At 38.2% G+C, this 26,949-nt stretch overlaps 2 protein-coding genes across 2 annotated transcripts in view; one reads left to right on the plus strand and one right to left on the minus strand.

The window, feature by feature from the left end:
- Positions 1-1,822: 1,822 nt before the first annotated feature.
- TMEM59 (transmembrane protein 59) lies at positions 1,823-26,815 on the minus strand. Its single transcript, XM_024571027.3, has 8 exons — positions 26,442-26,815; positions 21,775-21,880; positions 20,164-20,258; positions 16,596-16,748; positions 14,981-15,062; positions 13,724-13,805; positions 8,470-8,578; positions 1,823-2,448 (listed from the first exon to the last, which is right to left on the minus strand). The coding sequence occupies exons 1-8, from the start codon at positions 26,628-26,630 to the stop codon at positions 2,293-2,295; spliced, it is 972 nt and encodes a 323-aa protein (XP_024426795.1). The 5' UTR covers positions 26,631-26,815; the 3' UTR covers positions 1,823-2,292.
- TCEANC2 (transcription elongation factor A N-terminal and central domain containing 2) overlaps positions 26,713-26,949 on the plus strand; it is a 30,279-nt gene continuing 30,042 nt past the window's right edge. The window contains exon 1 of the mRNA XM_024571029.3: positions 26,713-26,850. The gene's annotated coding sequence lies outside the window, so the exon portion shown is untranslated. The remainder of the gene's footprint in view (positions 26,851-26,949) is intronic.

Consider the following 26,949-nt stretch of genomic DNA (forward strand, 5'->3'; position numbering starts at 1 on the left):
TTTGCTTTTGGCTGGAATATCAGCTCAGAGTGAATATATTGGTTTCACATGCTTATCGGCTTATGATGCATCATATAAATTTCTAAGAGTGATTGGCTAGATGATCTGGAAATTTTTGATTTACCAACATATATATCATAAGTAAAAGGTATCCATGGAATTTTGTGAAGACTGGGAATCTTGGGCCTGTATCATTCATTATGGCGACCACTGTCTACGTAATTGCCTGAATTAGTGTGTCTTATACCAGAGGCCTGAACCACGGACCTTAGGAGTCTGCAAGGTTTGAAACAGAGAATCACGGGTCTTGAGATGTTGCCTAGGGCCAAGACAAACTTCTCATGGAGATGCTTTTCATGTGGTAGGAAAGGTGATAACCTGTCTCATGGCAACAAGTGAAGCTGGGTCCATTTAAGGAGGGCTGAATTGTTACTTTAGGAGAAGGGGCCTAGCAGTTTTGTTATCTTTATTAGGATTTTCAAGCCAAACATTTTTTACAATGTGTATATTTTTCCTTTTTCTTTTTGATGGGAAGGATAATTTTCTTTTAAAGTAAAGTTCTTTTTGAAAAGGTCAGTTTGGTTTAATCATGCTAAAATAAAAAGAAGACGGGACACACATATTTGAGTGCCTGCTAAACACCAGGAACGGCTGGGTTCTTTCCGCATTCAGGGTTATAAACCGGAAGGGAAGGGCTGTGTCCACTTGGATCACTATTTTCAAGACAAATGAGGGTGTCTCAGGGTAACCTTATTCGGAAGCAAAGAAAAACAATACCAAGGGCAGGTTCCAAGAATACAGTACAATCATACAGTTGCTCCTGATCTAGGTATTCCTTTCATTATTTTGTTAGTAAGGGAGGGCTTTCCTACCAACGGGCTGACCCCTTTAAATCTGCAGCATCTTGTATGCTTCCCCTCGGTTTGCTCCACGGGTTGCAGTTCAGTTAAACTGGAACCTGACACTAAGCATGTACCACAGGCAGGAAATAAGCAAGCCAGGTTTTTAAAAAGTGTTCTCCAATTCAGTCCCTATGTTCTGTAACTGTTTTCTCACAAGTTGGAGACCCCGACTGCTGGACAACTCCCTAGAAATTACTCCTCTCTTCCACATCTGGATGCAGTCACATTACCTTCTAACCCTCTACCTTCCAAATCCAGACAAACTATTTTAAAACCAAAACGCGTATTTTGTGACCAAAGTCCTACTTGATTAGTTTTTACTTGTATGCTTTCTTTGGATTCAGAGACAGCTGACAACTAGGCTGTAAGGTGGGCGACTCACTCTTTAGTCAAAAAGCACTACTTCAGGCGCCCGCAGCTCCCCATGTGTAAGGGGAGTATGGGTTTGCAAAGTTTTTTAACATTTCACGGTAAAAAAGCATCAAATCATGTTAAGATTTTGGTATACTCGGTTACCTAATATAACTCTTATTTTTAAATCTGTATTATTACAGGTAAAGGAATGATAATAACAATAGCTTTTGCCAAGTGAAATCTATACTTCATTCTGTACCACAAGAGTCTAATTCTTACTTTCAAAATGAAAAGTTTTCTCTGAAAATATCTTTAAACTTATACTTGGTATGTTAACAGAGAAAAATAGTTCTTTGGAAAGACTCATTCAACATACATCTGTAGCCGGTCAAGTAACGTAAAATGCACTTCCGACCACCATCGTCTTTGCTTCATTTTGTTTCCTGATCATATTACACAGCAACAGGTAGGAACAGAACATGTCAGAACTTCTGTCCAGGTTGGGTAGGGGTGAGAGGAAAAATCTGGAAAATCCAGAGTATATTAACTCAACTTTCAGCACATAATTATTCAAATAAAATTTTAATGATTTCAGTTCAATACAACTGAAAATGTAGTGTAAGGGCATTTCCTGCTAAATTTCAAATTACAGGGTATGGGCCATTTCTGAGCAGAAGCACCACATCCTGCTGAGTACTCAGCTTATTAACTAACGTGATGACAGTATCATGCTGAGAGGTGGGGAAACAATGATCAGCTCACAGAATTTGGCTAAAAAAACAAAAACAATGCAACTAATAAAGCAGCTACAGAGATTAAAAAAAAAAAATCAATCCCAAATACCCATCTCTTAAATTACTAGAAAAAAGTTACAGGTAAAGTTACAGCAAATACATCCTTCTCAGATTTGGGTAACTTTATTTTCATTTTATAGTGATTTTTAAGCCCTATATCCAAATGAGACCAATTTTAAAAGCCCTACAAGAAATGGAACTTTAGGTATCTATTCCACTTTTTTTGGAAAAAGAAGAGAAGCTTAGATTTCTGAATGAGCAAGGTTCACTTTTGTAGGCAGAGGCCCTGCTTCTTCATGGTCTTCAGCTTGAGATCTAACAACCACAAGAGAAGCAGCTGGGTATCTGTTCAGCTTCTGTTCATTCACAAATTCCAAGTCACCATAGATGCTCAGCTTCTGCAAAGAACATCAGTGCATGTTAGAATTTGGGTAATTAGAAACATCATTACATAAGTCTCCAAGTAACAATTTAATCTATGGGTATTCAGTAAAAAAAAAAAAAAAAAATTCTATAACTGTCCTCAAGAAAGGAATGCTTTTAATCAAAAGTGTTACAGATGGGTAATTCAGCTGCCAGTGCTGGCCAAAGAAAGCTTTTCCACATGTTCCAACTTAAAATATTTAGAAGCATAACAAGTGGATATCAAGAAAAGCTGCTCAGGTTTAAATGGAGTTAAGTCATACTAAGAGCACTGATTTGGGATGTTTGATTCTTTAAGCGATTAATTCCTTTTAAAATCTTAGCTCTCCAACCAGGTTATCAAATGATTTGGAGTAAGTTTCTCTGCTACTAAATATTTGAACTTAATGCATTCGAAAAATATGTGTTATTTTAAAAGGATTTGAGAACAAAAAATTTATAGGAAATATTTTAACACTGAGAGAAAGGTCTTCACAAACACACAAAAGCTCCTTAAAGTTATTACTATCATATCCAAGAAGGCAGTAAAACAAAGGAATGAAAGCGTAACATAGCCATTGCAACTGCCATACGACTCCCTGGAGTATAACTGTCTTCAGGAAGTAGGCCTATTCACATGTAGGGTTCTCTCCTCAAGGCAGAAAAGCGAAGTGAAAAGTATTTGCTAAGAAATGAAAAAGATTTTGTTGTAAACTCCTACAGCAATCCACCTCTGAATCATGAGTTAAAAATGGAAGTGCTGACTTTACTGAGAAGGCAAGTGACCAAACATAGAGCGGGAACTACACAGAACTACTTAATGGTGGAAAGGTGCATTTAAAAGATGTTATATCAAGAGCACTTTCAAGATTTTCAGTATCCATCACACATGTGGCACTGATACATGCTACAACATGAGTGAACCTTGAAAATATCATGCTAAGTATAAGAGGCTGAGTAGGGGTGGTGGGGCCGGTGGGGCCTGGGAGGAAATGAGAAGTGACTACTACTGAGTATGATTTTTCTTTTTGGGGTGATAAAAATATTTTAAAAGTGACTATAGTGATAATTGCTTATTTGTTTCGTGTTTCAGGTATGGTTTGCTGCCCACTGTTTCAAGGTAACAACTATCCTGCAATAAGGAAATGGCCCAGCGCCTTTCAGCTTTCCAGTAAGAATATCTCCCAGACATATTCAGTGGCTGATGGACTAGACATGGATTTGACATGGTATGGCCTCCTTAAAACCCAGGATCAACACGTGGTAATTTGCTCTGGGGCACTGTGAAAGAAAAACTTTCATAGCACTACTTAGCAACATTTAAAGACCTTAATGCCCTGGCTGGTGTGGCTCAGTGGATTGAGCGCTGGCCTGCTGACTGAAAGGTCACCAGTTCGATTTCTGGTGGCACATGCCTGGGTTGCATGCCAGGTACCTGGCTGGGGGCATGTGAGAGGCAACTGATTGATGTATCTCCCAAGCATCGATGTTTTTCTCCCTCTCTTCCTCCCTCCCTCCCTGTCTCTCTAAAAATAAATAAATAAAATCTTTACAGATATTGAAACAGTAACCAAGAACTGCTAGAATTGATTTCAAACATCAACATGGAAGAAAGTGAAGAGATGGAGGTGAGGTGGGAGATAGTGTAAGGGAACTGATTAATTCCTCATCCTTTAGTGGGAAGACATTAGATAATGTCTAAAGGTGATTAAAACAAAGAAATAGAAGATGAAATTTTAAAAACTTTTGGCTGTGGTTTATATGGAAATGAGGAAGAGGAAGACTTAATTTGTTATACATATAGCTTCTAAAAGTTAAAAAATAAATTTAATTAGTAAATAATATTTGAGCTTTAGGCCTGGCTCTGCCACTAACTAATTATATAATCTTGAATAAGTTACTTAAATCTTTTCTAAACCACAGTTTCTTAACAGAATTTGAATTAAAAAACTATAGCTCTTAAATTGCTTTCTGATTGACTTTTATGAGACGTAAAGCTTCTAAATGGCAAGATTCTTTGACTTCTTTTTTTAGATAAAGGAAATTATGTTATTATACTTGAAGATATGTTTCACCATACTTCCTGAGTTTTGGCCTTAAACTTGGTTCCATCTTGATCTTATTCTTCATTGTATCTTTAGACTCTAGAACAGGGTCTGGCACGTAACAAGTTATGTGTAACTGTATGTGATTTACTAACATGTCAAGTGTGACCTGCCTGACAAGGACCACTATGAATGACAACTCTTTATTATCTTAAATAGATAACTCAATGAGATAAAGTGTCATCCCATTAAATTTCAAAAATGACATCATAAATGTGAAAGAACAGAGGAAGAAAGGTGGAAAAAAGAGGATCAAAATCTTTATTCATCAAGTCACTCAAAATGACCCTACTTTTAAGATCAACCAAGAAAATGAAATTCCTTGCCAACTCTTTCTGGCCATTACAATCAAATGAGATGGGATGAATACCTAACTATTTGAAAAACAGGCTAAAAAGAAATTATTTCAGAGTTTCCCTAAATTAAGAAAAATAAAGCTGTTCATAAGTTTCTAAGGCTACATTCCAGACATTTATTATCACCATTTTAAGCTTTGTTTGTAGTGGCTGAAAAAGGAAGTTTTTTACATTTCATATTTAAGCTCCAAGACACTAGGTCTTGGAGCTTAAGAGACACACATTCTCTCAGCAGGCTTATCATTTCCAACAAACACAAAGGATCATATATGTAAATAACACAATGTAAATAACACTGCTCACAGATGAATTATACATACTTGTGTAATTAAAGTGGAGTCTCATGTTACTATGAAGAAGGGTCAGAAATAACTTATGTTCCAATAATAAAATCAATGAAAAGACTTTATGAAAGTTTAAAATAGGTGGCTTCTGGCCAAAAAAATCTGAATAACTTTCTAATGTTATGTTCTTAGTTATTTTTATAGTAAACAAAGAAAACACCAGGGAAGGAGTACTTATACTAAAATATTTTTAAACAAGAAACAAAAGCCTTAATATATATTAAAAGTTGTTTATAAAAGAAATCCACTCAAATGGCAACACAAAAACAGTTCTGGATGATAGGATGAGTAATTTTTTCCTGCTTCTTCATATGTACTTTACAAATTTCCATATTAACTATAAAGCACTATATAATAAATATATCTATAATAAAAATATGGTTGAAACAACATTAATACCTAGCCAAAATGTGGTTTCACATACAAAGTAAAGTCTAAAACAGTGATTCCAAATGGCTGTTTTCCACACATTATTTCAGAAAATATATCTCTTAGAAAATTTATAGGCTCTTTGAGGTTATAGCCATAATTTTAATGGTTAAGGAAAGGAAGAGTTCTGGAGAAGGGCAAGAAAGTAAAGTAATATCCATGAGGCAGATAGTCGTAGGAAATGTAACAGGCACCAACAGGACCCCACGTGGGTGTTGATGCCTTAGGCTTTATGATCACAGGAGTCTAGGGGGCATGCATGGGAGAAGTGAGGTGTTCCCCAAAGAATTTGAAAATAAGGGGAGAGAATTTCTGACAATGAAAACTATACAATCAAAACAAAGTTATCATAGCAGAGACATCTAAAAGGAAAAGGAAGATGAAGAGTCATCTGAAAGGGAAGGAGAGATCCTCAAATCTGTAAGATGTAATCAAAACCATAATGAGGCACCAGTATGTCTAAACACCCCCAGAAGAGGTCACTTCCGTAAGTCAAGTAAGGAGGTAAGAGAGGAAGACCTAAGAAATGTCCATCTAAGACCTATTTGGAGAGGAGAGAGTTGGAGCATCCTGGCTCAAAAACAGGAACCATGTGGTCCCAGTGGTGTTCCATCTTCCTAGTGTCAGAAGGTACACAGGAGATCAGCTCCTCATAGGAATCACATAACCAACACCCCTATTTATGATGCCCAGATAACTAAAGAAACTGGAGGGTACTGGCTTTGCAGTCAGGCTACCTAGGTCCACGTTCTGGTTCTACCACCTACTGGTATGTGACACTGGGGCAATTATAAACTCTCTCTTGCAGTTTTCATATCTGGAAAATGGAGGCAGTAATATCGGCCACCTCACAGAATTAGTGAAAAGACTACATAAACTAACTCAGTTAAAACAGTGCCTAGTAGGAGGTGCTCAAATTAGTCTGTTGGCCTGGGGACCAGAATCCAGGTTGCGGTGATTTATCAAGGTGAATTTCACCTGAGACCCCATCCAGTCTTTCCCGACAATAACCAGACCAATCTCTATGTGTATTTTTTTTTTTTTAAAACAAGGACATCCTGGGGGTGAGGGAAAGTTGGGCTAATAATATACAAAGGAAGGAATAAAGTGCCACACGGTGAAAGGTCAACGAAAATTTATTACTATAGGTTTGTAGCTTTGTTGCCATAGGGTTTAGAGTGCATGGGGTAACTTTAAAGGGAGTAACAGGCAAAAGCAATCCGATGTAAGATGGGTATTTCATGTTTTTAGAAATAATAAAATGACTAAAATATGGACATCAGAACTAAAAATAACACAGGTAACGTAGCAAGAGGATGTCATCAGTACATTTATATCACAAATAGATGGGTTTTACAGAAATTTACACAATCTCTGGTATTTCAATTCCCGATCCCGCCCGACATTATCTACTTGGTTTGGATTCCTAATTTAAGTTCTTTCAGTCAAGTCTGTTCCTTACAGTACTTCCCTGACAATTAGCTATTCTTGCCTGTACCTGGGAAAACTGCCCACCCTCCTCTATCTGCTAATCCACACCTACCCGTTTTTCCAAGTTCAGGTCAAGTCCACATTATCTAAAAGCATTATCTAACAATCCCAGCACATGGTGTCTGCTTTCCTTAGCACTTTATACATTTATTATTTGTGCCACTTAAAATCTTTACCAGCCATTGGAAAAACAGTATACAGGAAAAAAACATAGGTGTTATGAGTCCAAAGACAAGAACTAATTCCAGCCTCGATACTCTCATTGCTGTGTAATCTCACCAAGGTTAACTAGATCTTGCAAGTATGCTTAATCATCTGTTAAATGGGTAATAAAACCTGCTACAGAGTACTGTAGACATGTGAGATCCATGAAAATACTTTATAAATTTTAAAGATCTGTGTAAATGTTAGTTATCAACATTACCCTGTCCCAGTTTCTAGCTGCCTGTATCGCATATCATCTTAATATTACCTTAACTATTCATGTATAAATCTTATATTAAAACATCTTTATAATGTATTTAGGTAAGACTGTTCAACCACCATGCTAGGCACATGCCAACTACTTATTACTAGAGTCTATTTAATTTCCCTTTCTTCTCTTCACTCTTTTTCAATTGCACTTTCGAGGCACAAGAGAACTAAAGTCTGTCTCATTTGGAGTTGAGGTTAACAGACACTATCATCCCATATTTAGTTATATAAATAACTTTCTTTCCCTGAAGGCTAAATTGAATCATCAAATTATAGACTTTTGCCAAAACAAAACTCCTTAACCTTACAAATTATGTTTCTTGGGTGAGTTGAATTTTAATTATCAAGGAAGTCACAATACTTTTCCACCCCTCTCAGGGTCAGGCACGAGAACAAATGAACTCAAAACCACACACTTTAGCCTTGCTGCTTCTCAAGCAGCAATTACTATTTCAGTCTGTGACAATTAAAAACTTTAAGTGGTTCTACAAGTCTTCTTTCTTAAATATCACCTCAGAAACTGATGACAGTAGATTCTTCTCAACTTCAAAGAACTAGGAGAAACGCTTTCCTCAAACCAGCCAACATATATGTAACTATGGTAGTTAGCTCTACAGAAAACCAGAACAGTGACTCCTGTGTTGCAAGCCTGTAATTTTTCATTTCTGCCAACACCCAGGTATGTACTTAAACCCACCGAATCTTCTCTCACTCTATTATTAGTAAAGAGGCCTTGTTTTTCTAGTTAAACAAACAGGCATTTAAAATGACTGAGCATATGGCTCAGTGTTCAAACAACGTATCAGCATGACAATTACCTCTGAGGGAACATACTGCTCCACAGCTGTAGCAACAGTGGCACAGCAAATCCAGAGCAACACAATCACCGAGAGGACGAGAGTTGTGGTTAAAATCCACCCGGAGTTACTGGGGGAAAAAAAAGAAAAAAACATCAGTCATGTTAAAATTTCATAATATAATAGGAGATTCTTAATAATTAAAGGCAATCAACTATATGTACTTAGCTTAATAATATAATTAAAACTTCATGGTTACTACCTTTAAAACTACTATATTTTGCCATGTATAATGTGTACTTTTTTGCCCAGATTTTTGAGGGAAAAATAAGGATGTATATCATACGTGGGCATAATGATTACATAGCATGGGTATATTAATGGGCATGAGAATCCCATATACAATGTGCATGAAAACGTGGGTGTGTTTTACACACAAGAACACATGATACATAGCAAAATATGGTAATTCTAAAAACACACTTATAGAAGGAAATATTATAACAGGTATTATATTAGGGTAGTGTGAAGTCCTTCCCTTTTTTCCTCAAGTTTCTGCAGCATGGCTACATCCCTTTTATAATTTGAAAATCAGTCATACTGGCTTCTTGTTAAATGTATAAAATTAAAGCAAATACGGTCAAGGGTACTCTTAAATTACTAAATGAACTAAGGCAAATGAAAGTGTCCTATAAATTATACACTGCTATAAAAATGTCATGTATCATTCTGCAAAATATTATAATACTTGCTTTAAGTAAACCCAATATTCAGGGTTAAGGTATACAATAGATAAATTATGAAATTATCATTTGTTTTATAAAGGGATTCACAACACACTTCCAGCAGTTAGCTTCTCTAGAATATTTCAAATACTGCATCGGCCACAATTTACTTACTTGTTCAATTTACAAGAGTACATCTATTATGAGGCATTCGGTATCCATTACATCGTATGTCAGTAAAGACATGGTTACATGTTTCTTATGATTAAAATATCTTCATGTAGAAAGCCAGTTACAAGAATCAGTAAGCAAAGCTTTTTCTATACTTGACCTATTGTTTGCCAAACTACAGATTAGGATTCCAAGAGCAGGAATAAGCCTGTGCTCATCTAACGCTGCCTGATAAAAGACCTGAGGTTACCACCAAAACCCATTCACTTGACGGCCGGCCGGCTAACACTTGACCACGCTAAGGAAAAAGCACACAGTCGCTGTTTGTCTCTTAGCAAAAGAGGCAGACGTTAGAAAATACATTGCATCTAAAAGCAGGGAACTCCTATAGGACGCTTTATGCATTCCAATTTAGAAAGATAATGGAGTAAAAAATGTTTTTAATGGAAAAAAACCCCTAATTTACATACTTGAGCCCTATCCTGGCTACTAAGGAATTCCCTTCCATGAAATGAGGATATATTTGACATCTGGATTCCAGTCACAACTAGTTAAGCCAGAAAAGTAGAGCTCATTTTATAGTCAATCTAGTTCTCCAATCTCTGCAACAAAACAATCCTGCAAGATCCTCAACTATCTCCATCATTTCCTTACTCATCTACTGCCCTAGTTCAGACCTCTTAACTTCTTACCTGACCTACAAAAGTTCTCCAAAGTTATCCTCTATCCTTCACAGAGGCCTCTTCCTGATATTCAATGATTACTTCCTTGCTCCTGTCTATCTAGTTTGGTCAAATCTCTTTTTTTTTTAAGAATTTTTTAAATTGATTATGCTATTACAGTTTTCCCAGTTTTTCCCCCTTTATCCCCCCTCCACCCTATACCCCCTAACCCTCCAGCATTCCCCCCCTTAGTTCATGTCCATGGGTTGTACCTGTAAGTTCTGAGTTCTGTTTCCTATACCATTTTTGATCTCTCCCCGTCTATTTTATCCCTAATTATGCTTCTTCCCTGTACCTTTGCCCCCCACATTCCTCCCTTCCCCCTCCCCACTGAAATCCCTCCACGTGATATTCATTTCTCTGATTCTGTTCTTGTTCTAGTTGTTTGCTTAGTATTTGCTTTTGTTGTCTGTCTTTTCTTTTAGGTTCACTTGTTCATAGTTGTCAGTTTGTTGTTATTTTACTGTTCATATTTTTTAATCTTTTTTCTTAGATAAGTCCCTTTAACATTTCATATAAGGGCTTGGTGATGATGAACTCCTTTAACTTGACCTTATCTGGGAAGCACTTTATCTGCCCTTCCATTCTAAATGATAGCTTTGCTGAATGGAGTAATATTGGATGTAAGTCCTTGACTTTCATGACTTCAAATACTTCTTTCCAGCCCCTTCTTGCCTGTAAGGTTTCTTTTGAGAAATCAACTGCTAGCCTTATGGGAACTCCTTTGTAGGTAACTCTCTCCTTTCCTCTTGCTGCTTTTAAGATTCTTTATCTTTAATCTTGGGTAATATAATTATGATGTGTCTTGGTGTGTTCCTCTTTGGGTCCAACTTCTTTGGGCCTCTCTGGGCTTCCTGGGAGTCTACTTCCTTTGCCAGATTGGGGAAGTTTTCCTTCATTTTGTTCAAGTAAGTTTTCAATTTCTTGGTCTTCCTCTTCTCCTTCTGCCACCCTTGTAATTCGAATATTGGAACATTTCAGGTTGTCCCAGAGGTTTGTAAGTCTCTCTTCATTTTTTTGGATTCTTGTTTCTTCATTCTGTTCCTGTTGGATGTTTATTTCTTCCTTTTGTTCCAAATCATTGATCTGAGTCCTGGTTTCCTTCCTGTCACTGTTGGTTCCCTAATATTTTGCTTTATTTCATTTTGGGTATCTTTCATTTGTATTTTTACCTTTTCACCAAGCTCAATCAGTTCTGTGAGCATTTTGATTACCAGGGCTTTAAATTCTCCATCAGACAGGTTGGCTATCTCCTTATCACTTAGCTCTCTTCCTGCAGTTTTGCTCTGTTCTTTCATTTGGGCCCTATTTCTTTGCTTGGGGACCCCTGATAAGGTGTAAGGGGCAGGGCCTTAGGTATTCACCTGGGCAGGGCAACCCTCCTTGCTGTGCTGCGGTGCTGCCCGTGGTGGAGGGGCCAGAGAGGGAACAACGCAGCTCATCTGCTCCACTCTAGCACACTTTCCAACAAACTCGTGTGTGAGACCGGGAATTTCTCCCACCACAGCAACCTCTACCAGTAACCTCCGCTGTAGGCCATAGTCAGCTCTGAGTCTCAGTTTCACCTTCAGCCAGCCCCGCCCGTGGTCTGCAGCCTCGCTGAGGGTTCTTACCGGTCTGGTTGTTCTAGTTGACTTTTTAATTCCTTAGTTGTCAAAGTCCCATGCAGTTTGATTTTTTGGTGCTTCTGGTTGATTTTAGACTGGTTGTTATCCTCCTTTTGGTTGTGCAAGGAAGCAAAGGGTTTCTACCTACGCCTCCATCTTGGCCAGAACTCTGGTCAAATATGTTAAAACAAATGTACTACAACTAGCAAAAATCTCTACCCATCATTTAAGGCATTTTTATCTCCTCTGCAAATTCTCCCACTACAACCTCTGACAGACTCAGTACTCCTTGTACTCTATCTATGAGAGGTGTGTGTGTATGTATAATATGTGGCAATAATTATTGTGCTGTTCACTGTTTGCACGTCTGTCTCTACCATCTAGACCTGAGAATTCCATAGAGGCAGAGACTGAACATCTTTTCTTAGGTTTCAAGTCCGTAACGCAGTGCCTGGCACATAACAGACACTCTAAAAAGAAATGGCAAATGAAAAATGAGTATGAGTTCAATTTCCACTCTGGAGGTCAAGGGTAGCTTCATGACAACTATGTGATATAATACAAAGAAGTACTATAGTAAGACTCAGAAGACCAGTTCCACTGATTAGCTAGGTGATCTTATTTGCAATCACGGAAAATCATGACCCTTTACAAGGCAGACAACTGTGGCAGAACAGGATGATTAGAAGATACAGAATTAGAAAACGTAGCTTTGAATTTTAACAGTAGATATATAACCTTGGGGATAGCTGAGTCCCCTCTGATCTACCTACTTATCACAAGGTACACTACACTGAGAGTCAAATGCCATCACTGAGGGGACAAGCATTTTAAAAGGAATCTTTTTAATTTAAATATAGGATATTATTATAATAATTCATGTTTGTGCACAGAAGCTTCATAAAATTAAATCTCTGTTTATAAAGTTAGTTGCTTCCTAAGTTAAACATTTACAAAGTTAACTTTTAAAATGTTAGACTTAGAACAACAATATAAAATATAATGACAAAATGTTAAAAAGCAGTAACACAAATAAGATACCAGGTAGTGACGTACTAAGAATAAACAGTAACTTTGGAGGGGGAAAAACTGCCCATTTTTTGCACAAGGACAAAAGTAGGGTTAGGAAGGGAAGAAAGGGAACATTTAAAGTTAAACCCTCTTTTTCTCAGCCAGTCTTTAAAGCATATGTTCAGTAAAAGGCACTGATTTCTAGATTCTAGTATGACCCTACTGATATCTGATAAAACCTCTCAAGAAACTATTTCTCTCACGAGAAATTACAGGAAGCGTGCAGTCTGGACTACTGTAGTGGGAGACTGTGAGGGCAAGCACTTGTATGTGTTCTACTCCAGTGCTTGGCCTGGTATCTGCCAGAGTACATAGTTACCAATAAGAGTTAAGACCAACTTTCTTTCTCTTTTTCTTTTTTTTTGGGGGGGGTAGGGGATATTGAGGGTGGAAGGGGGAGCTCATATCATAACTTCTTGGAGGAATGGAAGCACACATACACTGAAAAAAACCTCTTCACCCTCAGAAGGCTCGATATGCCTTCCTAGGAGGGCATAGGGTACCCTCAACCCTGCCTGCCCACTTTCCCCTGCCAGTCTTAAGACTCCTTGGCACAGAGCTGACACTCCTTGGTAAACAACACAAAGCCCTCCTTAAGCTATCGCCCTTACTGCCCTCCCCTAGCCTCATGTGTATCCGTGAAGCTAAAAACAAAAATCTGGTCCCCAAACCACTAACATGTATTTAATTTAAATGGCTGGAGAAGCACATATCTTAACATAAATCAAAGAATCCTAACAAGACAGCTTTTGTACTGTGAAAAAAACTACATGCTTTGCATGCTTGGGTTTTATTAAAGTAGTATGCATGTTACCTTTTAAACAAACTAAAATATCCAAAGTACAAGTTTGGTAGGGAAAAGGAAAAATGTTTTACTTTTGAGCAGCTAATAAAATTTTAAAATAATAAAAAGGAATGTATCTCTCTGATATAAGACAGATTTTATCTCCTATATCCATTAACAAAGAAGAATACATACAGAGAGAGGCATCTTAAAAAGCCATCATTTTCTCCATCTTCAAGATAGTTCCTGTGTGCTTGTGAACTTCTCATCTGTAGATCTGCCGAAATAAAAAGGTACACATTTATGCTGTTCTATACTCCGAAAGACAGTCTCGGATGACTACTTCTAGATCTGTACACTTTACAGATATCCAGCTGTTTTTATAAGTATAATCTCATACATTTAATAACGAATGCAAGTTCCTGTGACATATTAAAAACCAACTGGATATTCTACTACATTAAGGATTTCCAAAGGACACATGGACAAAACCAAGGGGGAAGGTGGAAGCAAGGGAGGGAGGTGGGTTTGGCTGGGGTGGGGAGAAAATGCAGACAACTGTAATTGAACAACAATAAAGTAATTAAAAAAAAAAAAAAGGATTGCCTATTTTATTTCCAAATTCTCACTGATACTAAAGCTTTCGGTTTAATTATAAGTGGGCCTCAAAAATAGAATTTGGTTTCTTCTAATGTAAAGTTAAAGATGGCCTTATGTGCTGTCGTTATCTACCCAGCAAAATAACTAGAAAGTTACTTTAATCAGTACCTAAAATAAGGTATGAGCTAGAGGTAAGGTCAGCTTTAGCTTGATATTTTATATTTTCATGAGTTAAAATTCACTTGTTGTGAGTAAATAAAAATAGAACAGGAACTCACACTTTCAGGGTAGTTTCACTATTTGGTTGCTTTATTGGGATGTATCAGAACATTTTATTAACTTATGCTCATAATGTCCTTCAAAGCAAACTAAGTGGTTTTAGAATAGTGGTTCTCAGAGTGCAGTCTGCAGACCAGCAGCATCAATGAGATCTGTGAACCTGTTAGAAATGCAAATTCTCGGGTGTGTCCCAGATCTGGTAAATTTGAAACTTTGGATGTGGGGCTCAGACATCTGTTTTTAACAAGCTCTCTAGATCCTAATGCACATTTAAGTTTGAGAATCACTATTTTAGAAATTATATTTGTTCATCTTCCATTAGTGTAAAAACAATCATACAACCAATTCTATCACAAGCAGACTTGACTACTTTTTTTTATTTTTAAGATTTTATCTATTTATTTTTAGAGAGAGGGGGAGGGAGGGAGAAAGAGAGGGAGAGAAACATGTGCCCTGACCAGGAATCGAATTGGTGACCTATCGGTTTGCAGGCCAGTGCTCAGTCCACTGAGCCCTACCAGCCAGGGCTGACTGCTAATGTTTTTATCTTAGGCTGCTTCAAATAAAACTTACAGGACATTTTGCTTAGCGATGATTCTTTCAAATCTGTAGGCTCCTGCTCCAGCTGTGGTGAATACTGGATTTCTGGCTTAGACTAAAGTGATAATGAAAGCAAATTAAGCCATTTGTACTTCTTAAGCCTTTCTCAGTAGTAAGTTCTGTAACACATTATCTCTATAAACATCCAAATTGAGAAAAAGTAACAGAAGTATGGTATAAAAAATAAAACACATTAACACAATATATTTTAATTGCACTTCCTAAATATCAGATCCAGTGCCTTGCAAAGAAACAGACAGATTTCTGGCATCATCAAGTATTTAGTTTAACTTCCTGACAGCACTTTTAAAAAATAGAAAAAAGGACAAATTATAACATACTGCATTAAATATCATATCCTGCAAGAATGAGTTCTAATTCTAGTTGATCAGGAATAATTTAGCAGACTGCCAACATTTTTGGCTAAACACTTATTACTCTCATTTTTTTCTCAACTAAAACATTCCATTCTTCCTTCAGTATGAGTAACTCATAAATTACAGCTAAATATCCCATACTTTACATACAGCAATGATCCTCCGAAGTGGAGGCTTCTCCATCCTAGTTACACTTGGATTGATCTCACATCTAATTAGGAGTGAATGAGGGCTCCACTCTAAGAGCCAACTTATGCTTTAACTTAAGTAGCTTTAGGATGTAAAATTTACTCATGAATTTAAAGAGATTCCTTCTGTGTTTTACTTATTAGATATTCAAGGCTCAGGATAGTATTAAAAATCACATACTAGCCTTACAGTGAGCCACTCACTTGGTAATAATAAGTAAAGGTTCATTTCAATTATTGTCTGAGAAAAAGTACGGCAACAGAATTTGTGGACTGGTAAACTTCAGGAATTTAACTATGGAATTAAAAGGAAGACAGTAAGATGGTAAGATGACATGTGGGCCTTGGAAAGAAAGGACCTGAGTTTGAAGCCTATTTTTGTTACTCATGGGCAGGGTGACCTTAAATGAGTTATAGACTCTCAGTTTCCTCATCAATGAAATAGACATAATACAACCTCATGAAGTTGTTTGAAGATTTGAGATGAAATATGTAAATCCCTAGTATATAAGAACCTTCAAAAAATAACTATTATTATCACATCATATGGTAAATAATGAGGTAGAAGTTACCTCTCTAGGAGGTACATACTTTTTCAACAAGCTCTTAACAAGAGTTATGAGGAAAAGCACTAAAAACAACCAAAAATTACATTGTATTGCTTTTCTTGAATATCCACATATGATATAAATACATTCCACTACTTATATTCAAAATATACTAATTATTCTTATCTCTCATATCTAGAGGTGTCACTTTATCAATTTAACCACTACAAAATTTAGAAGGCAGCTCTTATTAGATAGGGACTGATGGCCTTTAGAAGAGCTTCCAGTGGGCAGAAGGAAGGGTAAGTCACACAGTGTTGTGATGCCCAATGTGTCCATTAGACCAAATAAATATTACTTGATAATAAGTATTTGTAAGGGACTGAATACATAGCTCTATGCCAAGACATGCATTTAAGACATATCCATTTACTCTTGTTGGTATTTAGAAGAATATAGGAAGCACAGGTGTTACCTGGAATATAACTATCTTTCCATCATCAGCTTGAAGATAAAAAGTCCACGAAGAGGTTATGAAGCTCTGTGCAGAGTCCATCATGTCACTCCAGAATGACCTTACCAGAGTTAGAGGGAAGAGTAGATGCATTTTTGGCATCAGGGACATGAGCTTTAAAAAAAATAAATAAATTATATACACATATAATTATTATTTATACATGCATATTCAAGACAGCAACATAATCAAGATTCTCCAAATCCTCATTGGGTTAGGGTATAAAGAATTAAGTGAATCTTCTGGCCAAGATGAAGGTGTAGGTAGATACACTTCAGCTTTGCTTCCTTGTATAAATGAAAGAAGGATAACAACTAATTTAAAAACATTAGCAACCAGACTGCCAGAAAAGCAAACTGTATGGAAGTCCAACAACCAAGGAGTTAAAGAAGAAACATTTATCCAGACTGGTAGGAGGAGTGGAGACAGGCAGCAGGGGCAGAAAGGATGCATGGCAAGGTGATGGCTGGTGGACCGGGCGGTCCCACATCAAGTGCAGATAAACCAGGAGGAACTGGGGAGCAAGATAGACTGCACAACCCAGGGTTCCAGCACAGGAAGAGAAAGCTTCAAAGCCCCTGGCTGTAAAAACTTGTGGGGGTTGCAGCAGCAGGAGAAACTGCCAGTCTCACAGGAGAGTCTACTGGAGGGGCCCACTGATCCTAAGAACGTACACAAATCCACCCACCCTGGAATCACAAGGGAAGCACCTGAGAGAGTACAATTCCCTTGTGGGTAGTGGGGGAAGTGACTGAAAGCTGACAAGATCCGAGCAAGCAGCATTGTTCCCTCTCTGACCCCTCCCCTACATATAGCGTCACAACGCAGTGAAGTGGGTTGCCCTGCCCTGGTGAATACCCAAGGCTCTGCCCCTTACAATGTAACAAGTACACCGAGACAAAGAAAAATGGCCCAAATGATAGAACAGATCAAAACTCCAGAAAAAGAACTAAGCAATGAGGAGACAGACAACATATCAGATGCAGAGTTCAAAATACTGGTAATCAGGATGCTCACAGAAACGATTGAGTATGGTTGCAAAATAAAGGAAGAAGTGAAGGCTATACAAAGTGAAATAAAGTAAAATATACAGGGAACCAACAGTGAAGGAAAGGAAACCAGGACTCAAATCAATGGTTTGGAACAGAAAGAAAAAAATAAATATTCAACTGGAACAGGATGAAGAAATAAGAATTTAAAAAAACGAGAAGAGGCTTAGGAACCTCCAGGACAACTTTAAATGTTCCAACATCTGAATCATAGGGGTGCCAGAAGGAGAAGAGGAAGAGCAAGAAATTGAAAACTTATTTGAAAAAACAATGAAGGAAAAGTTCCCCAATCTGACAAAGGAAATAGACTTTCAGGAAGTCCAGGAAACACAGGGAGTCCCAAAGAAGTTGGACCCGAAGAGAAGCACAACGAGACATATCATAATTACATTACCCAAGATGAAAGATAAGGAGAGAATCTTAAAAGTAGCAAGAGAAAAGGAGTTACCTACAAAGGCATTCCCATAAGACTGTATCAGCTGATTTCTCAAAAGAAACCTTGCACGCAAAAGGGACTGGCAAGAAGTATTCAAAGTCATGAAAAGCAAGGACCTACATCCAAGATTGCTTTACCCAGCAAAGATATCATTTAGAATGGAAGGGCAGATAAAAGTGCTTCCCAGACAAAGTAAAGCTAAAGGAGTTCATCATCACCAAGTCATTATTCTATGAAATATTAAAGGGACTTATCTAAGAAAAAGAAGAAGTCCCAAATCTGAACAGTAAAATGACAACAAACTCACAACTATCAACAACTGAACCTAAAAAACAAAAACAAATTAAGCAAACACCAGAAGAGGAACACAATCCTAGAAATGAAGATCACATGGAGGGTTATCAGCAGAGAGGGAGAGCAAGGGGAAAAGGTACAGGGAATAAGAAGCTTAATTGGTAGGTAGAAAATAGACAGGGGGAGGTTAAGAATAGTATAGGAAATGGAGAAGTCAAAGAACTTATATGTACAACCCATGCACATGAACTAAGGGGGGGGGAATGCTGGAAGAAGGGGTAGTGGAGGGGGAAAAGGGGAGAAAAAAAGTGGGACAACTATAATAGCATAATCAATAAAATATACTAAAAAAAAAGAATGAAATAAATCTACAATAATTGTTACCATTAAATGCTTCATTATATATGCACATTGACTATGTAAAGCTGAAAATCTTTTTAATTTGCCACCAAAAATATTTATAAGCTACCTCTGTCACCTGTATCAGAATAAAAGGCTTTTGAATCAGGTCTAAAAATAAGGAGAATCTTGAGACTTGGTTAAATAAGGACTAGCAAGTCCTCGAGAGATATAAGGGAAAGAAATAAATCATACCATTCTCATCTTTCAAATAAAATAAATCATGCCATTATGAACATCAATGGAAAAAAATCAATGAAAAGAATATATGTAAAAAATGTAAGATATCTGATAAAGGGCAGGGTGAGAGAAGTATCTATGGGCCAAATATATATACGTGTGTGTGTGTGTATACATATATATATAAAACAACTATAGAGACATAACACAAACTGGTATCATCTTCCCTACAATTCTGACTCATACATGTGCAAAATTTGCAATATCACTTTTAAATGAAAAGATTAGAAATAATCTACATGTCCCAAGTAACAGAATGCACAAATAAATGATACATCCACACAATGAAGTATTATGTAGTGAAGAGTAGATATTCATTATGTATACTTTTAATTTTAAAAGAAAGAATGCATGTATCCTTGTATAAGCATAAAATATATTTATATCAGTGACTCTGCCTACTTCAATGGAGGATAAGACATACAGGAGTGGGAGACGTGTCACTATTTACTTTTACCTTTTGAGCTTTGTATCACGTGGCTGTATTTTCTATGCAAAAGTTAATAAAATTAAGGAATTTTTCCCAGTATGTTTAGAGAATACAGAGTATGAGGGGTGGGGAATTGTAACAGATGACATAGGAGAGGATATCAGGAGCCAAGTTGAGATAAGTGGTTTGGACTTAAACCTGTATATAATGGGGAGCAACTATATAAGATAGAAGTATGACATGATGAGATTTTCATTTAGAAAATAAATATCTGGACACAGACTAAAAGATGAACTAGAGGGGGTTACAGCGTGAAAATAGTCTGGAAGTTAATTTAGTAATATTGATGACAATCTGTTAAGGTAATTGCAAGTTGGGATAAAAAAAAAAAGGGCCTCTGAACGATCAATTTCCCTGAGCCTCAATTTTTTTCATATGTAAAAGGGGGAAAATATCTTCACTAGACCATGAGAAAAAACAAAATTATGTATATGAATATATCTTTTAACGGTAAAGCAGTATACAAAAATATAATTGATATTTTGTATTTGCAAACATATAATTTGCTGAAAACTCATTATAAAATATAACACTAAAATAGGATCATGCAGATGACAAATATTTCAATACAACTGAGTATAATCTAAGAAGGCAATTTTAAAAAGCAGTTTCGTTTCGTACTTGTTCTTGTCTCAACTCAGCAAATGGCAGCTGATTCTGGCAACCAAGATGGCAAGCATATTGCTCATCAGATTGGGAATATGCTTCTGTACATGCTGTAAGAGAAAAACAGTCAAATTACAAGAAAGAGAGAGAGAGAGAAAGAAAAGGGGGGAAGACAGAAAAGAGATTTAGTATTTTACGAAAAAATTTCTTGTTATTTAAAAAGCATTTCATCAATATATACTTCCAAACTTGGTAACAGTAGCAAACGTATTATTTTAATAAAACTCCTTTTATCTCCCGCAAGTCAAATACATCAGGTATAAATCTATTAATTACGTACTCAAGTTCTGACAATATGATGACATTCATAAAAAGGGAGCCTCATAGCTAAGATTTGCATAGTAGAAAAGACATTGAACAGGAAACCTGAAGTTTTGGCTCCATCATTTGCTGGCTGTGTATGTGACCTAGACTGACTGTTTAACCTGACTACTGACTTCCATATGTACAATGGAAATACAACCACCTACTTCATGGGGTTGAGCAAAATAATACATTTTAGTTATTTATACAAATATATGATATTACTGTTCAGAACTGGGTCACTTAGTTGAGAAGCAAGGGTATTCACATGGCAAAGAAAAATAAGCAGTCAGTCTAACACTCTAAGTTCTGAGAAAATAGAACTTAGAAAATGCTCTACAGCAGGATTCTAGAGTAAAATGGGTCTCTACCAGCTATACTCTCTGCATTCAGCTCACCAGACCCATCTTTTTCTTGTGATAGAGCGTTTCACCACTACAACAATCTTATTTTTCTTTCCAACCCAGTTGCGTGTTTGTGATACACTTCTCAAAGGTGCTAGATGACAAACCGAACCGCATTATGCACATATAGAGACGGCCAGCCAGTTAGGAGAACGAGCCATAAAAAAATAAGGTTACGACACCACGAAGGCTGGATGTTAGCCACGGCACAGTGATAGGGAGAAAGACACCTCCTGCTCCATTGAATAAACAGTGTGAGGTAACGAATGGAGAAAATTCCATTATAGTTCTTTAAAAGGTTAAATGTCAATTTTGTCCTACTTACAGGTTTCTTTTATTAAATACATCTCTTTCAGCAAAAAGTAAGAATAGTGCTTTAAGAGATGACAAAGACTCTGGTTACTTCTTTTATTGGCATGACCCACAAAAGAATACACTATTAAATACTGAGTCAAAGGCCTGATTCAGTTTAAAAAAACTAGGAGCTAGGTCAACTAGCCTATGATTGAAAGGCTTAGGATAATTATACTATTCACCGAAAAGGTAGTGATGAATTATGAGAAGGGTAATTACGACTGCATTTGTCTAAACCAAGTACTTGCTTAAACAAAGGCGTCCTATCCACAGTACAAAATAACACTGTCTCAACAAATGGATGAAATTTAAAGCCCATGAAATTTCTAGTAGCAGCTACTAAAACTCTAACTTCATAGTAATTAAAATATGCTAAATGACTAGTTTAAATAGTGTGCTTGCCATTTTCTGAGGAAAATACATTAAAAGTACAATACACCTCAATGTATATTAAAAGTATGTAGTACAAATGTTACATACTGCTGTCATTAGCATATCATCTTACCAGATTCACATTCCAATTTGGTCCGATTTAAATCGATTCCATCATCCACAAACTGACAAATTGAAAACAGCCTGCAACCTCTCTGACAGGCATACAGCTCCTCTTCCTAGAGAATTCAAGAACAGAGAGGATTACCAAAAAATAGTGCATTTCCCTCGGGGAAAATAGGTCAAAAGAAAGCAAAGTTAGTAGGGTTTATTATAAACTGTCCAATAAAAAACTTTACAAGTGAAAGAAAAATGATAGGAGCCAGGTAACACCCAAGACCTCTGCTATATAAAGAGGTTTTAGTTTCTTGTCTTTAAAGTGATATCCTTCGAAGGAAGCCTAGTGGGTAAAGTCACTCTTTTCCCGTATTTCATCAAAAAAATTGAAATAAAAATAACGATATAATCAGAACTTTAAGAGAAACAGAAATGAGTAAGCAAGTGCTTTAGTGCCAATAGCATCCTTCTGCCACATAAATACTTACACAACTCATCAAGCTTATCGGGGAAAGCACCACGATTAGCCTCACACAGCAGATAGTGCTATAAAGGTCCCCACAGAGTGAGGTGTACATCTACAAAGATGCTTACATGAGAGATTTTTAAAAACTTGGCTTATTAACTAAAAACACAAGAGCAATAGCGTGCCATATGGTAAAGCCAATGGAATCAGCCAGATCTGGATTAAAACCTTTTAGGTGAGTGACCCAACACAAGTGACTTTACCTATCTAAACCTCAGGTTTTCTCACTATAAAAGGCGATAATAGCTATAAATTATTATCTCCAACACCCTCAATAATGCTGGAGATAGCTAGCCATTCCTAGCACAGTGCCCGGGACATAGAAGGTGCTCAATAAATGGTCGTAGTGTTAATAATAATAGAGTTTTAAAATAGAAAACAATAGTTATAGGCATCATTGTATGTGAGTGTGAGCTCAAGATAGGATATATTCTTCATTACCGGAAAATGTTTCCTGCTTGGTAAGATTAATGACAATGTCTTCAACAGGCTTTCCTTCAGTGAAATACATACAGTATTTGAGACAAACCAGTACATGTGGGGGAGCCCCCTCAACTTACTGTGTGATCCGCCGTGTACAAACTGGCAGGCACCTAATAAGGAAGGAAACAGCATGTGCATGTACCAGTTAGCAACCAACAGAATACAAAGGCACGCACTTCTTTCCAGCAGAGGATTAGCAAAATTGCCATGGCAGCAGCCATCCATTAGGAATAGATGGCTGCAGTCTAATATTAAGCAAGTGTCATCATACAGCTTTGAGGTAGCACATTTTTGGACTTCAGTTCTAGTTGCATTTGTTGTTACGTTTAGTTTAGGTGAAATTGAAAGAATTTTAGCAATTAAAATAAACTTCATACCTGAGTAGCTTTGCAGACGCTGTACAACAACAAAAGAATTCTCATGCTTTTGGAGCACCACGTATTTTTTTATACTGCACAGAGGAGGCACAAGCTCAACAGCATGAGCTTCGCTGAATGCCATTTCATTTTCAGATATGTTTTCTTCTACTGAATCAACCCCGTAAGCCTCTGAGCACCATTTTCAGAAGAGAGTATGTACGGCCCGGCAGCTGAGCCTCACCACTTACTTTGTACAACCTCAGGCAAGTGACTCAAATCTCTCTGAGTCTCTGTTTTCTTAGTTACAAAACAGAGACAATATTCTTAATGTCAATCTTGAATATAAGGATTATACATTTCATATTCACAATACCATCAACATTGTGTTATACTGTTTAATAAATAGACACAACACTAGAATACATTTAATGGGCACCCACAATGTGCCAGGCACTGTCCTAACACTTAACAGCTGATAGAACACTCAGCACAGAGTGTTCTATCAATAGGTAGTTAGGAAGAATCATATCCTTGTTTTGAGTACACGTTTCATGTTCTAGATAATATTATTACTCCAAGTAATAATTCACGCCCCATGTATCCCAAGTGACTGTCAAGCGTTTATAAAATGTATCTCCTCTGATTTAGAGCACAAGGAAATGGTCCTCCCCACCAAACAGAACACCAGCTACATAATTATACACATTTTTATATCCTGAGTGAAGTCAAGCTAACTATTCTCTCATTATTCAACACGATTAATACTACACATACCACACTGGTTTAGTGACACACTCGTACAACAGAAGAAACAACTACTGACATGCGTTAGTCACTGCGCTGAAACACCATGTATATTATTTTAATCTTTACACTAGCCCTGCAGGGTGCGACGGGTTTTTTTCCTACAGCTGACAAACGAAGTTAGGAGAAGTTACGTGATCAGCAAGGTCACACAGATAGTAAAAGTGGAGCTGCAGATGGAACCTGGATTTATATGGTTCCAGAACCATATACAAAAATAATCAGGCTGGATCTAGTTAGCTTTGTTATTAACATAAACATGGCTCTTATATTTGGATTCATGCAAATCATGCAATTGTACTTTTAAGGAAAGTTAAAGGGTAAACTATAATAATTTAAAAATAATTGCTTACAAACAGTTAAGTACTGTACTTTTCAAACAACAAATAATTCTGAAAATAAGTTATTAAAATGAGATCTCTCTCCGCCAGCTACAAATACCAGACCAAGTCAGGCTACGTGGAGCTTGTAAATTTATCTAAATTCATTTCTCATATAACACATTGCTTCTTCCTGAACTGCAAAGCACAATAATTGGGAGGAGGACTAACAGAAATCAAGGAAATAAGTAAATTAATTATTTTTAATACAACTTTATTAATAAAAGGCAACACAGTGTAGCCAGTTTTAGGACTGAATTCCAACTACTCCACTAGTTCTTGGCTATGTGACCTTGGGCAAGTCATTTAATCTTTCAGAGCCTCAATTTCCTCAACTGTAAAACCCTACTTTGCAGGGTAGTTGTGAGAATCGGGGATAATGTGTATAAATCTCTCATCATACTAGCTAACAGAGGGTAGACAGAATAAATTTTAAGTCCAGGACTCACAGGGAGCCAGATGATTTAGAGTTCCTGGTGAGAACAACTCTCAAGAATAACTAAAAATGGCATAGAGATGTCACAGAGATCTTTAGGAAGTAGTGGATATTATAAAAATACCTCTGAGTTTCAGAATGTTTATCCCTTTGAATTATTCTCCCCGGATTCTGGTTCATACTACAAATGTTCTAGGAAATGTCAAAACACAAAAACAAAAAACCCAATGGTACGAAGTCAGTCTCCATCCCAAACCAGGCCAAATGATCAATGAATTTCCTCATACAATCCTCAGATGAGAGAAGAAAATCATATATTTAGGGCATTCTACATTGATTTAAGTCTGGAAGTCAGAATTTCTCATTTCTCTCTCTCGCTGTTAGCCTCTGACTGAAAATTTAGGGTAATACAATACCCTCTCCCACACTTTGTCTTGAAACTGACCATTCTCTTGCAATGTAAAATGTAAACAGGCATATGGGAAGTAAAAGCTCTTAGAACTTTTCATTTGAAAGACCTGAATACACTTGCCGTAAGCTGCATCCTAACTTCACCGGACCTGTCCTCGCGGTTACTTTGTAGTTTGAGAGAGCAGAAAGGGCTGGCTAGCCACACGGTTAAGCCGACAGCATAGAGATGAAGGAAAAACAAGGAAAGACAAGCAACATCAGCAAAAGCTCTTATAAGTAAAGGCAGTGGGGTGGGAAAAACGCATTACCAAACTGTACAGGGGTAAGCAAAAGTAGGTTTACATAATACAAATAATAATAATACAAGAATAAACACTGTTTCTTGCAGTCACAACTGTAAACCTACTTTTATCCACCCCTGCATATGGAAAAGGGTGGAGTCACCACGCGATCTAGAATATTGAGTAAAGAGTTCTCAAGAAGCTGGAAAACAACTTGAGAAGTAGAACGGAATCACAGGAAAGGCAGCACCTGCGGAGGGGTACGGAGTGAAAGTAGGGTCACTCCGCTTCCTAAGCTATGACCCCCGCCTTCCGCCTGAGGGGCGGCCTCATTCCTTTATTCCACGAATCCCATCTTCTGCACTAAACGGTAAATTCATTCAATGCAGATCCATCTGCTTTTCCTCTAAGCCATCCCAGTCCCTAATGGCAGTGCCATGCACACAGTAATTCAACACAGATGGAAAGCCCTTCCGGTGCGTCTCACAACTCCTCGGCGGACCTAACACATTTCCTACCACAGCGGAATTGTCCTGTCCGACTCCCGAAACAGGCAGGCCGGGAGCTCGGGCCCAGAGAGGCGCTCAGGACACAAGGTTTATGAAGTAACTTTTGTGGGCTTGCCCACCTGCTTCTGCCCCCCGCCCCCACCATTCCTCCCGCTCCTTAAAGGTGAGGACCCGCGCTAACAATCAGCATCCTCCTCCCGCTTAGAATGCCAGTCTCCCCTGGTGCTCCGCAAGCTGCAATAGGAAAGGGATCGGTTCTTTTTCATCTCTGTGTCCCCCCGCCCATTCCAGGGTAGGTGCGGCACGAACTTCCGCTAATTTCAGCGGCAGCGGCGTGCGGGTGTGATTAGAATGGAAAACAGCAGCTACACAGGTGGGAGGCAGCGGGTGAATGGTGGATTCAATCGCCAGGTTCCCAGAGCCGACAGAGATGAGGGAGAGCGGAGACACGGGCGGCCAGGGAAGGGTTGCAGCCGGGTTCGGACGCGCCCTACCTTGGGGTAGGTGTGCAAGGGGTAAGTCAACTGACAGACCCGGTGGCAAGACGCCGTATCACCCAAGACCGAGTCAAACGCTTCGGCCGCAGCGGTCCCCAAGCCTCCGGCCAGGGCCACGGTCAGCAGCAGCAGCGGCGGGAGCCCCAGCTGGGCCCTGACCCAGAGGCTCCCTTTCGGCGCCGCCATCTTGTCCCCCTCTCTCGCAGCGGCTCAGTTTGTTGCTGTTTTCTTTTCAGGGTTTCCGCCTCCTTCCGGGGCCAGACTCTTCTCCAGCCCGCGGGCCGCCACTTCCGCCTCCGCCGTCCCTCTCAGTTCCGCCCGCCCGGGCCAGAGCGACACTGACGCCTCCGCCTCAGCTCAGGGTCTACGAACTTCTAGAGAGAAGAGGCGGAGCCAGCCAACGCCGGTACAAGAGCAGAGCGGCCCCCTCGGCTCCTCTCTTCCCTTTGAGGGGCACACTGGGACACGTAGTTCCCCCCTGGCAGGGGCGCACGGCGCGGTCGGG

The sequence above is a fragment of the Desmodus rotundus genome, chromosome 3, assembly GCF_022682495.2.
Source record: "Desmodus rotundus isolate HL8 chromosome 3, HLdesRot8A.1, whole genome shotgun sequence".
NCBI classification, from domain to species: Eukaryota; Metazoa; Chordata; class Mammalia; order Chiroptera; family Phyllostomidae; genus Desmodus; species Desmodus rotundus.